Raw genomic sequence first — 12,780 nt, 5'->3', positions numbered from 1 at the left:
CAGCACGCTCCCTGTTCGCTGCCGGCCTTCATACTATTAGCTGCCTACATCTGCATGTTTCTTTAGACATCAGCATATCGCACAACTATGCCGACTACATCTGTTTCCTTTGCAATGCATTGATTTAATGTGACGTGTCACAAGTTAACACACCTCACAGAGCCAGTGAGTTTCTGACACGCAAGTAAAAAAAAAAAAAGAGGAAAAAACCTAGCCGCTATACTCAGTCCAAAATAAAGTCAGTAGCCTAATGATCAGTGTAAAAATCTAAACTATCAAATAAAGCTCTCTCTCTCTCTCTCTCTCTCTCTCTCTCTCTCTCTCTCTGACCCTGTTTCCACCTGGCATTAATATGTGGTTTTTAGGATCCGATCGCGCTAACTACAGGTGGAAACACGCTCAATGCGCATTGAATGCGCATTGAAATTATCCACATTCGGAGGTGGTTTGAGACCACATATCCACATACCCATTAACAGTGGAAACACGTATGTGTATCTCATACACATTAGGCCCCGCCCACTCAACTGCGGCGAGTGACTGGGCGGAAACTCGTACTCATTCACGCGACAATTCACGTCATAAAAGCGCACCGTTGCAGGTAAACACAGACATTATAAAGGATCCTTTATAATGTCGTTATAAAGGATCCTTTATAATGTCTATGTGTGGAACAACTGTGGTCAAGCCAGCGGTCTCTTGTTTTTGCATGGTCAAACCAGCCGCTTCTTTATTTATTCCCCCCGTGTTGTTGAGAGCACAGAGACGGCTCGGTGCAACTGATAGAGACAGTGAGCGAACAGCGCTGGCTGCGGCAGCTTCGTGACATCGTAGCAGTGGGACACAGTGTAGCCAACTGATTCATTTAATGACGAGGAAAAACACCACAATAAACAGTGCCGCGCTCACATTTTCGCCAAAACACACTGACTCTCTTCACTCTAGCCGACGTGACTACAAGGCGGAAATGATTCTTTCGACCAACTGTGGTCAAGCCAGCGGTCTCTCGTTTTTGCTCGGTCAAACCAGCCGCTTTTTTATTTATTCCCCCCGTGTTGTTGTGAGCGTGTATTTACTACTATGGCGTAAACACACAGAGACGGCTCGGTGCAACTCATAATAGAGACAGTGAGCGAACAGTGCTGGCTGCGGCAGCTACGCAGTGGGACACAGTGTAACCAAGTGATTAATTTATTGACGAGGAAAACACCACACAATAAACAGTGCTGTGCTCACATTTTCGCCAAAACACAAGACTCTTGCCGAGGTGACCAAAGGAATTTATAATGTCTATGGTCGTGGATGGTCAACACTTCTTCTTCTTCTTTTATTTCCGGCAGACTAGGCAAGGGCGGGGCACTGCTGCCCCCGCCGCTTAAAAACAACAGTATAAGCGGAAATGATGTACGAGCTGATTTCCATATAGCGCGGGGAATTCGAATCCGGATCGCAAACGCGCATAGAAGACGCATTGTTAAGGCCAGGTGTGAACAAGCATATCACATTTACATATAACGATCGGATTCCTCAGAACCACATATTAATGCCAGGTGGAAACAGGGTCTCTCTCTCTCTCTCTCTCTCTCTCTCTCTCTCTCTCTCTCTCTCTCTCTCTCTCTGTTCACTTCACTGCACAGCTGGAGATCAGAGCGGGGTCTGCTGGCAGTAGGAAAAGGGACAACTGTCATGTTAAGCAGCAACGACCTGCTAATTTTGGTGGGAAAAGAGTATTAGATTCAGGACCAATCAGAGCAGACTGGGCTTTCTGGAAGGCTAGGCATAAAGAGACAGGCTCTTAAATGGAGCGTTTCAGACAGAGGCAGAAAAAAGGAGATTCCGCACTGCCACTGTGAGAAATATAAAGGCTTTTTGGACACTACACCATGAAAACAGTTTGTTATAGAAACCCAAATTACAATTTTGAACCTGAACATAAGCATAATATGTGACCGTTAATCATGCACCCAATTGAAGCTACCAGGTTTTCTACCCTACTTCCAGGATCTGGGATCAGCATTTATGTTACTGCACTGGGCAGTGGCCCTCAGCTGACAGATCTGTGACTGTGTGGAGTGGTGTATGTGTGTGTGTGAGATCGAATACGTTTTCCTATAATTGTTCAGACCAACTACTGTGTAAGCTTTGGTTTGTTATGTCCACAGTAGCAGTCTAACCTGTCACATAACGACAGTATATTAATGTTGCCTTTGTGAGTGTGTGTTAATATTCTCCTCCACAGGGACACATACCATGTTGTGTTGCATTAACTGTATGTTCAAGTGCTGTGTGTTGACTGAAACAAGTACTGTACAGTGTGCTAACTAAAACGCTTCCTGTGTGGCGTTCTCCTAGTCTGGGCGAGACCAGTCTGGACTTTCTCCAATCTCTGTGGGGAAGAGCAGTCAGACCGGACCCCTCCCCACTTTCCATCCTTTAGTTGAAGGCAGCCCCTGATTGGTTCTTGCAGTTGGATCTGTTATATAGAACATATTCAATGCAGTCGAAGACGTCAACATTGATGGACGAATAAGCGTGTGAGATATATCTATCTCAAGAGGCTAGATTAACAACTACATGAACCAATCAGAAGCTGCCTTCCACTATGAAGAACACACTTTAGCTGTGAACGCAGGGCCCTAAATGGTCCTGTCATTTTTGGGCCGGATTCCTCCCCACTGTGATTGGAGAAATGACAAGCTGATCTGCGGGAGAGAAATCAACGGGAAGCTCTCCAGGGTAGCGTTCCCCATACCATTACTGAAATGTTAACACACCCCACATCAGACGGCTCCACTGCCCACACACAATAGTTCAAACATTCGGTAGCCATGTTGGATTTAGCCCTGGTGAACCTGGCTCCTGCCCTCCTATCTTCTCCTTTCTAACCCTGCCTGTGATGGTGACTTCTTCTCCTCCACTCTTGTCTTTTTTTATCCTCTCTTTAATTCTCTACCTCTTTCCTCATGGGATTCCCCCCTTCCTCCTCCATCGCTCTCCTGTCCCACTCTTGCTTGCTATGCTGTGTCCGTATAGGTTCACATAGTCTACAAAAAGGTGGACTTCAGCCACGTCACCTCACGCTTGGGCTCCAAGGACAATATGAAGCATGTTCCCGGTGGAGGGAATGTAAGTACCCACAGCTAGAGCTCATATTCAATCGGGACAACCAGTCAACCAAATTTGACCTGACGAAAAGGATAGAAGGACCGAAAGAGTGAGATGAAATGTTATGTTTTCATCTCTTTTTAGTTCCTAAAAATGGAAAACGTATCAGCTAAATAGTTGTCAGTCCTTATCAGCACCAAAATCACTACGTTTTTATAGAAAATGAAAGGTGTCAGCCATTAAAACATATCACGCCACAGTGCTTACGGCCACCAACATTTAGCGCCCATGGGAGTTGAAGGAATGATTGGACAGCATGCTAGCAACCCTGACGTAGCAGCCCTTTTCCCAGAACCTGCTTCACAGCCCCCCTTTCTTCCTCAAGCTCCTCCTGTGTTCTCCTGTCTGTCACTAACATACTAAACGAATAATCAAGTGGAACAAACAAGCACCACTGGCTGCCCATTGGCTCTGTCTGTTCAATCAGTCTGTTTCATTCACCACGGAGAGGTAACACTGGGGCTGTGTTCGGAAAGCCATACTAACGTCCTACTCATACTCATTTTGACTTCAATTTGAGTATGTGACCGTTTGGGTATGCGAGTTTGGGTATGCGAGAATTGCCCGGATGAGTACTAACTTCCGGGAAGATTTTGGGTATGGATCGATTGGATACTTTACCTACTTGACCTCCCCACAATGCATTGTGTCTTATCAAATGACAAGAAAGGTTTTTTTTTTTATACTTTATTTACAATTCTGCATTTCTTGCACAACACAGGACTGTGTGTAAAAATCTAGTTCATCATTTAACCTGTGGAGGACGGTAATACACTTAACAGCTTCTAAACGGACGGAATCTTATAAGAAGAAGAAGAAATTCTTTTGAGTATATTGCTTGAGTATACTTCAGTGTGAATGTTTCTATGCACCTCGCATACACAATCGATCTTTAAGTATGTAGTATATAGATGTTGAGTATGTAGGAGGGAGGACGTTAGTATGGCTTTCCAAACACAGCCTGGGATTTCTGGTGTCTTGAAATAATTCTGTCTGGAGCTTCTTTCTTTTCTCTGTACCAGGGTGAACCATCCTGTCTTAAACACATCTGATTCAACTACACAACCCAGTGAAACATATTTTTTTTAGTTTTAAGGTCAACTAAAATTCTTAAGCTATAAGGAAAAACTGCTTGTATTTGTAACTATTTATCATTTGTTGACATAACTTATCATCCATATGTTACGAAACTGTATTTTTCATATTTAAAAAACCTTACGTATTGAGTTCTACGTAGCCTACTAAGAATTTCAAACAATAACTGTGTTGTGCCAACTTATTATTATCTGCCCTGCAAATAACAAACGTTCTGAACAGGAATTAACAAGTTGGCAACATTTTTGCTTAAGTCTTAGTATGTAGAACTCAAAATACATTAGTAGTAGTAGTAATAAATTATCTTAAGTAAACAAAAGATAATAAGTCGACTCAAAGGTAGGTCGTTTTCCTTCTTTCAGTTTAAGCCTCAGAAATCTAGTGAAAGTTGAACATTTAAGCTTTCGCACTTTTACATTTTTTACAGTGCACTAGATCGGTCTCATTGTCTTTTGGAGCACAGCACAGCTCATCCTGGATGGTGGTGTGTCATGGTGTTAATGGTGCCCCTTATAAAATGAAACCGTGAAGGGACCCATTCCTCCGTGCTGTGTTTAAAACCCTCCTAATAAAGAGCCTGTCTGTGTGACATTCCACAGGTGCAGATACTCAACAAGAAGGTGGACCTGAGTAAGGTGACGTCAAAGTGCGGCTCCAAGGACAACATCAAGCACAAGCCTGGTGAGCTGGGAATTTTTTTTTTAAATATTTTTTATTGGCATTTTTATGCTTTATTGATAGTGTAGAGACAGAGTTGAAATGGGGCAGAGAGGGGAGTGACATGCAGAGAATGACCGCGGGCTGGAATCGAACCCGGTTCCGCTGCTGGCCGAGGCCCATGGGGGGGACGCCCTACCAACTGAGCTAAGGGCGCCCCCGGGAAATGTAGTTTTGACCAGTTTCAACTTTGTCCATCATTTATATAGTGAGATTGAACCAATCAGTAGAAATTATTTTCCAGTACAATGCAATCGAATCGGCAATTGAGTGTCTTTGCATTTGTAGAAAGCACCAAAGGTTCACTTTATTCTAATTATTTTATCAATTTGGAACACACTATCACTGGTATCAAAAGCATACGTAACTCCAGCAACATTTATAATATGAACTCAAGATTTGCTAACTGACTTGGCTTAAAGAAAAACGGTTCACAGCTTAGTTTAGAGGCTGTCTCTGTTTGGCACCTGCTCATGAATGCGTGAGCTGCTGTCCATGTGTGCTTGTGCTTCATCATCATTCAACACTGACTATCCCTGTGCTGCAGGCGGGGGCGTGGCCAAGGTCGAGTCCCACAAAGTCAGCTTTAGGGAAAAGGCTCAGTCCAAAGGAGGATCCACGGACAACGTCAGCCATTTACCTGGGGGAGAAGACATCAAGGTGAGATCATCAAGCACGAAACAACTTGTTTGTGTGTGTGTGTGTGTGTGTGTGTGTGTGTGTGTGTGTGTGTGTGTGTGTGTGTGTGTGTGTGTGTGTGTGTGTGTGTGTGTGTGTGTGTGTGTGTGTGTGTGTGTGTGTGTGTGTGTGTGTGTGTGTGTGTGTGTGTGTGTGTGTGTGCGCGCATACTGGGGACACTGTCTCATTATTGGAAGCGGTGCATACCAATTGGTTGACGGGGCCAGACTACACCATTTGAATTCAAACACAGCAACTACCTATGCACCAGTTATGGAGCATTATGACTTGAGTTTGAAAATGGTTCTACCTAATGCTGTCAAACCTTACCTATCAAAACATCTAGATGGTGCATGTGTGATACCTTTCATTAGAAGATGGTCGCGTGAAGGAAGGTACTGCTGACTCGGTTCCTTCTATTCACCCTCCACCTTAAGGCCTTTGCACACCGGGCGCGTTTTATTCGTGCGATTAATCCGTTTATTAACGAACGTATACAGAGTCAATACAAGCTTCCACACCAGCGCCGTCATTTCGCATCGCGAATTTGCGTTTTTTATTTTTTCGCGCTGAGTTCCATTTTTCTGGGACGTCGCTTCTAAAGTGGGACGCGACAAAATTCACATTTCAAAACATTCGCTTTTACGTTGCGTTTATTCGCGTCGCGCCCGGTGTGCAAAGGCCTTTAGTCTTCTTACAGTCACAAAATGTCTACCAGAATTATTTGTAAAAAAAAAAAGAAAAGAAAAAAAACGCAAACAGAACTGCATTCTGATTTTAAAAAGTAAGCCAGGTTGTGCACCCCCAGCGTTTGACACGCCCTGCTTTGTGTTTTTAGGCTGAGGGGGCCCAGGAGACCACAGAGGGGAATGAGACTCCCCTGGGTGGCAACACGGCCCCGGCCCCAGGCTCCGAGCCAGGGCAGGGTGGGAGCCCCTCTACCCAGGAGAATGGGCTGAAGGAGGGGGCTCCCTGTGAGAGTGAGGGCCTCCGGGAGACCCAGGCTCTGGATGTGCTCATCCCAGAGACAAGTAAGTGTGTGTGTGTGCGCCGGCCTCATCTGCTGTCAGATCAGGGTCTGATTCCTAAGCCCACACTGCCCTCTGGCATCTGACACAGTGTAAAAATGAAAAAGTTAAGAAAACCCAACATTTCCAGGCAACTGCCTATTACTAGATATATGATAAGGAAAACTGACTACATTTGAGCCAACTAAATGTCTTTAGTTGAGATAACTTATCATTCATGTGTAATTAGAGCCGCAGCTATTACACTTCAGAAAAGTGCAAAAATAAACGGCTGTCCGTCAGTGCTGTGCATCGTATCAGTCCACAGTGAAATAATCCTAAATTTAGCGTCCCATTGAGCGTTTTTTTATTTCTGAGGATAGCATTCATATATGTGGATAAAAAAAACCCGTTTCTCTGCTGGCCCTCTCTTCTGTTCCTTAAAACTGATAAGTCTAGTGAAAACAGTTGAAATGTTTAACTTTTTCATTTTTACAGTGCACTTTGCATACAGTGTTATAAATGTGCTTGCAGTGTTTGTTTCTCAGTGTTGTTCATCATGAAGCCTTTTGGGAGTGTGCTGTGTCTGTGTGCATGTCTTGTTTGTTCTCTCTATTCATCATTGTTGTCCAAAGCACCTGATCACATCATTTCATCTTTCGACCTCTTTATCTTGCAGGCATCTAATTCTTCTATCCCTCTGTCCTCCTCTCCATCTCCACACCCATCTCTCCATCTACAACACCTGCTCCCCACTGCTCAACATCTATATTTTCTCTCTCTTTCTCTCTTTCTCTCTCTCTCTCTCCCCCCCTCTCTGCTGCAGATTGAGTGGTTGAAGCTCAACGTCTGCGGGGAATGCTCGCTCTCGTACGGACCACGGCGCTGACATTATAACCTGGCTGCCCCCCCCCCAGGAAGACAAACCACACCAAAACCACCAACCAACCAACCCACCCCTCGCAGTGTCTCCCTCATGCAATCCTTGGCTCCAGCCGGCTCCTTTTAAAAAGGAATCCTGAACTTTTCCTCAGCCCCCAACAAGCTCGGGAAAAAAAAAGAAAAAGGGTTTTGATCTTAAAGGTGCACTATGTAACTTTGGGTGTGTCAGAGAAGTGAACATTTATTATTCTAAATATATATTCTCATAACTGAATAAACTAAAAACCTTTCTCACAGAAAACAATTGGATCCCTTGGAACGCTGTTTGAAGTTAGAAAAGCTACCTTAAAAGTTAGCGTTTTACTGTTGTTGTTGTCTTACATTTGGTTCCAGGTGCTTCAAAAATCATTTTGTTTTTGAGTTGTGAAGATAGAACTACTCAATACTTAGAATTTGCACGTGGAGAAAATAGGTTTTGTAAATGAACCCCGGAATCCCACTGGCTGCGTTTGCGTTGTCTTGATAGTTTTGCTGGATTCAGGCTCTGCAGATGTAAAAAAATAAAAAAAAAACCCTTCCCCTTGAAACTGCATAGTGCACCTTTAAATCTACCATTGCAAATATTTTGAATCATCCAATAGATCCACCACTACAGTGTAAACCTTCTATTATTCTCATGCCTCTTGCTTCTATCACCTCTGACCCCACCATAACGCGCCATGGTCGACCAGCCCTAACCCTCCTATGTTGTGGCTAAAGTGACTGGATAGACTTAGCTTGGGCCTAGATAGGAATCTAGTGGAAATGTAAGGCTAGGGTAAGGTTTTCATTTTTTTTTTTTCAAACGGTCTTCTCCGAGCTGGCTGACCTGAAATCAGTGTTTGTTTGTTTTGTTGCTCTGATCCTCTTCACCCTACAGCCTGACTAACGGTGGACTCTAAACTCCCCTGCAATATCTCACCTCTCCACATGCCAAGTAGCAGCATCATTCATTCATCATTTTGGAAGTGTGAAAAAACCCCTCTCGGACTCGAACCTACAGCTGCCTGTTAAAACCCACACACACACCGTAGCTTCTCTTAACCCTTGTGACTAGTTCATTGTCCATCTCCTCTTCACTATTCGCTTACCATAAAGAAACAAAGCTGACAAAACAAAAACTAGCTAGACAACAAAGTAGGCTGTTTGGAAAAAAACAACATGTTAGGCTGTTTTAAAAACTCTCTATTCTCTTCTGTGTTTTGTGATGATGTGTTTGAGTGACAAAAACATTGTGTAAAAAAAATCAGCTTCTTGTGTGTTCTGTTTTCGGATCTTATTTCCGTATTTCTCAGTTTCTTTTTTTTTTAATTATTATTTTTCCTTTTTCCTCCTAGTTTTATTTATTTATTGTGGAAGCAATACAGCGGGCAGCATTTTTACTACGCACACAGACAGGTTTTTTTGCAAACCAAGACAGACAGTTTAAGGGGGAGACTATTGTTCAGAGAGACGAAAGGGAAGTGAGGAAGGTGTTTTGTCGCTAGAAGGTTGTAGAATTTTTTTTTTTTTTTAAATGGATGGTTACATGTAGCCAGATATGTCAGAACGGGAAAGTTTATTTTTTCTTCTAAATGTGACGGAGGAAGAGAGGCTGTCATGGAGAGCGTGAGTCTAGAGGGGCGATGAGTTAGATGTTGTGATAGGAAATGTCTCTACATTCAAATAGCAGCCGTTTGTCTTGTTATGTGCCTCCTGTCTTTTTTCTCAAACCTGAAAATGACAGGAAACAAAGTGAAGACGCACCTAAAACTGCTATCGTAGGTGATAAAAGCATACCTGGTATTGCTATTTAAAGGACATTTTGTAAAAGAAAAACTGTCCTGGGTTAGTTGTGTATAGTCATGGTTGTTGTCCCACTACAGGTTGTTTCTATGGAGGATGGTGGCATTATGTTTGGGAGATGGATTAAAAAGCTTAAGCGGTTGTTGTGGTTTGGTAGCATGTGTACATCTCTGGGGCTAGTCGAGGATTGGTATTATTAACAAAAGTTCAGTTGTTTTTCTGTGATATAGCAGCCTCAAAAAAAGCTTTGACCTAGTGCGATTGACTCTGCTCATTACTATTAGACATGCTCACTTTAAAGTACACTATAACTGGAATCATACATATGTGTGTGGATGTCTTAACACAAAACAGACACATTATTCTCACCCTGACATAAGTTTGTTAGCATACAAAATGGCCTTTTGTGGAGCAGCATTGGCCTGCATATTTAGATCTGTCCATCTTATGAATGTAAGTCCACTATTCCCTTTTTCTTCTTCATTTAAAGACACCATTTTGGGTCTGACTTTTAAGATACGGACACATTCCTGTTCAATAACCATGCTCTATTCATTACGCATAGAACAAACACAGGATTAAAACACTTATCTTTTTCTTTTTTATTAAGTTTCAAAATAAAACATTTGAATTGATATGAAGTGGGATGAAGGCAAACGCCCTGGCAATCTTTTTTTCTTTTATAAATGTTTAAATAAATTATTATTTAAAAAAATTAAGATCATAGCAAATCATTGACTGCCCCCTACAGACCACGCGATTGAGCTTTTTTTATTCAAATGTAATTTTAAAATCATGAATAATTTGACTAAATTGCACCTTTTAATGTTTGAACATATCAAAAAGGGCTCACTGGGATGGGAGTGGTGGTATTAATTTAACACATAAATCACCCCCCCCCCTCTCTAATGAACATGTGATCTTATAAATGACTTAATTATGAATGAGCCTTTGACTGATGACAGGAACATAAAGCAATAAGGCGAATGAAAGTGCCCCTCAATTTCACCACACCATTCAATCATGAAACACAGTTCAGTTGGAGTTCAGGCATTGCTTAGTTTGTATTGGACTCCCTTTTTAAATGGCATAGAAGAAGAATAAAGCCTTTGGTGGTAATGTTTGGAGGACTTCTCTACCAGTTGAGGTGTCGGATGATGTTGCTTAAGGAAGTGCTGTCATTGCGTGAGTTGAATTGCTTGCTTTGATCATTGCCACAGTTGTCGCCTATTGATACATTTGTCCTTGTGCCTGTCCACAACTGTGTTTTAAAAATTAGCTTTGCTTTTTAGGCCAGTGTTTTTACTTACCACTTACTTAAGAGATTGCACACAGATGTATATAGATATATTATTGTTAATACACTCTTTAAGGCCCCCAACAACAACAACAAAAAATTAGAACAAATGACAACACAGCAGCAGCATATTGTGGTAGGGGCTGATCAGAACAAGTGTAACCTTTGAATGGTTCTAACGGGGTGGAAATATTTCTGTCTTTTATGACAATTCTTCTGATTATTATTAGTAGTAGGACACATTGAATTTATTAGAAAGGGGGCCAATGAAGTGAAAGAATGTCTTTGAAGATATATTGTACTAAAAAGACAACAACACTTGTGTATATGTATTTATAGTTGTGTTCCAACTGTTGTCCTGGAGTACACTTCCAAGGATGTGCTTAAAGCAGGCGGGATCCTAACACAATACCACACGTATAAGAAAGTCTTTCCAAAATAAAATCTCAATAAATCATTTTTACATTGGCTTGATTTAGGGAATGTTGAGAGATATACAGCTTTGAGTCATTTTTTTTAATGCACAATTATGCCTGCACGCTTGTTTTTAAATCATGCCCACTATAGGCCCAGTCTTAAGGGATGAGAATAATGTTGTGACCAGCCTGTAAAGAAAAACGGGACACGGGGACCTCTGCAAATTCATCTGATAGACACAACTGAAAAACTGAACGGGATTGAAGCGAATGGATTTATCAGGAAAGCCGGCACTCATTTTAGAGGTTGAGGTTTATTAAAGGCCTGTACATTTGGGAGTACTGCATATCACAACATGTGGGCTGTTAGACCGTATGGCACTACACAAAAGGAGAGACATGCCCCGGAGAACCCCTAACACATCTTTTGTCAAAGGTTATAAAGAAGACTAACTGTGCTAGTCAGTGGTTTGGCTTTTTGCGTAAGAAATGCTCCTCAGTAAATGTATCCAATAAGGAGCTACATGTACCGCCGCTGATGCAAAGTGTTAACACCAGCTAATCAACACCTACTGTATACCTGCATAGCATGCTGAAAAATCTACAATGGGATGTGTTTAGGTAGACTTACTATGTCATTTGCAGAACCTCCTCATTGTTTTTGTTTTTTTTCGTGCTTTTATTATTATTATTATTACTATTTTTGTTGTTGTTTTTCATTCATTTGAAATTTATTTTTCGGTTAGAAAAAAAAAGTGTTTATTGTGATTACTTGTTAATTAGTGATGTGATTGTTGAACATGAAATAAAAATGGACTAAAACTCTCGTTTGCTGTTCTACCGTCTTCTGTTTGAGACAACAAAAAATATCAGACGAATTAGGAATTAGTGCCCAGCTGTTTTTTTTCTATTGGGCAGAGCCAACTCCATGTGCATTTGATTCTAGAGAATAAACTTGTTGTCCGAATCACTTTGTCAAAATCAGTGAATGTCTCCTCATAATCAGTTACTTAGATGTCCGTACTGTGTGTGCTGCTGGAAAAAAAGTTATCTGCTGACAATACACAGCCTAGGCTCTGTAAACGGGTATGTAAGGCGAGATGTTACCTGTCTAATTTGTGGTCTGTGTTGTGTTCTGTGGTGATGCAAGGAAGTATGGGGCGCCTATTAATAAGCACGTTTTAAAAATACTTCCTGTATTGTTAATGTTACTTTTGATCAGACTTACAGAATATTTGTGAACTTTTTGATATTTACTTTTTTTGTAAAAAAAATATGTCAATGTTAAATGTTAATTAAAACATTTTAATCTAAATGTTATATCCAAATTACTATCTATTAGCTGTAGTTTGGTCTGGCTGTGAGAGACTATCAAAAACTAAATGTTCAATCTAAATCTTCAATTTAAATATATATCCAGCTCATAGACTTTGTATACAAGAAATGTTGCTGCACACACATGTGCGACGTCATTAACGGTGTCGGTTGGGGGAGTAGGGTCTATTTGGAGTGCTGATACAACGTTCCTCCACTAGATGGGGTCAGCTTCCTTTGTGATGTCACACGGCCACTGTTTAGCACTGTTGAATTGCAGCTATAACGGTGTGGTTCACACATTTTGTTCTTTAGGATTCTGGATGCTACTCAAAGTTGTAAGTTGTGATTAACACAATATAGGATAAAAACGGTATAAAACATT

General features: G+C 41.6%; 1 protein-coding gene across 1 annotated transcript in view; it reads left to right on the top strand.

Annotated features, from left to right (window-relative positions):
- Window positions 1–11,908, top strand: part of LOC307267833 (uncharacterized protein) — a 116,411-nt gene extending 104,503 nt beyond the window's left edge. Inside the window, exons 13-16 of the mRNA XM_080050261.1 lie at window positions 4,860–4,941; window positions 5,525–5,637; window positions 6,494–6,686; window positions 7,342–11,908. Coding sequence (XP_079906387.1) covers window positions 4,860–4,941; window positions 5,525–5,637; window positions 6,494–6,686; window positions 7,342–7,349 — 396 coding nt within the window. The 3' untranslated portion in view covers window positions 7,350–11,908. The remainder of the gene's footprint in view (window positions 1–4,859; window positions 4,942–5,524; window positions 5,638–6,493; window positions 6,687–7,341) is intronic.
- The last annotated feature ends 872 nt before the right edge of the window (window positions 11,909–12,780 follow it).

This window comes from Ammodytes marinus (assembly GCF_949987685.1).
Source record: "Ammodytes marinus genome assembly, chromosome: 21".
NCBI lineage: Eukaryota > Metazoa > Chordata > Actinopteri > Uranoscopiformes > Ammodytidae > Ammodytes > Ammodytes marinus.
Note: the sequence above shows the minus strand (reverse complement) of the source record. Positions and strands in the feature narration are given on the sequence as shown.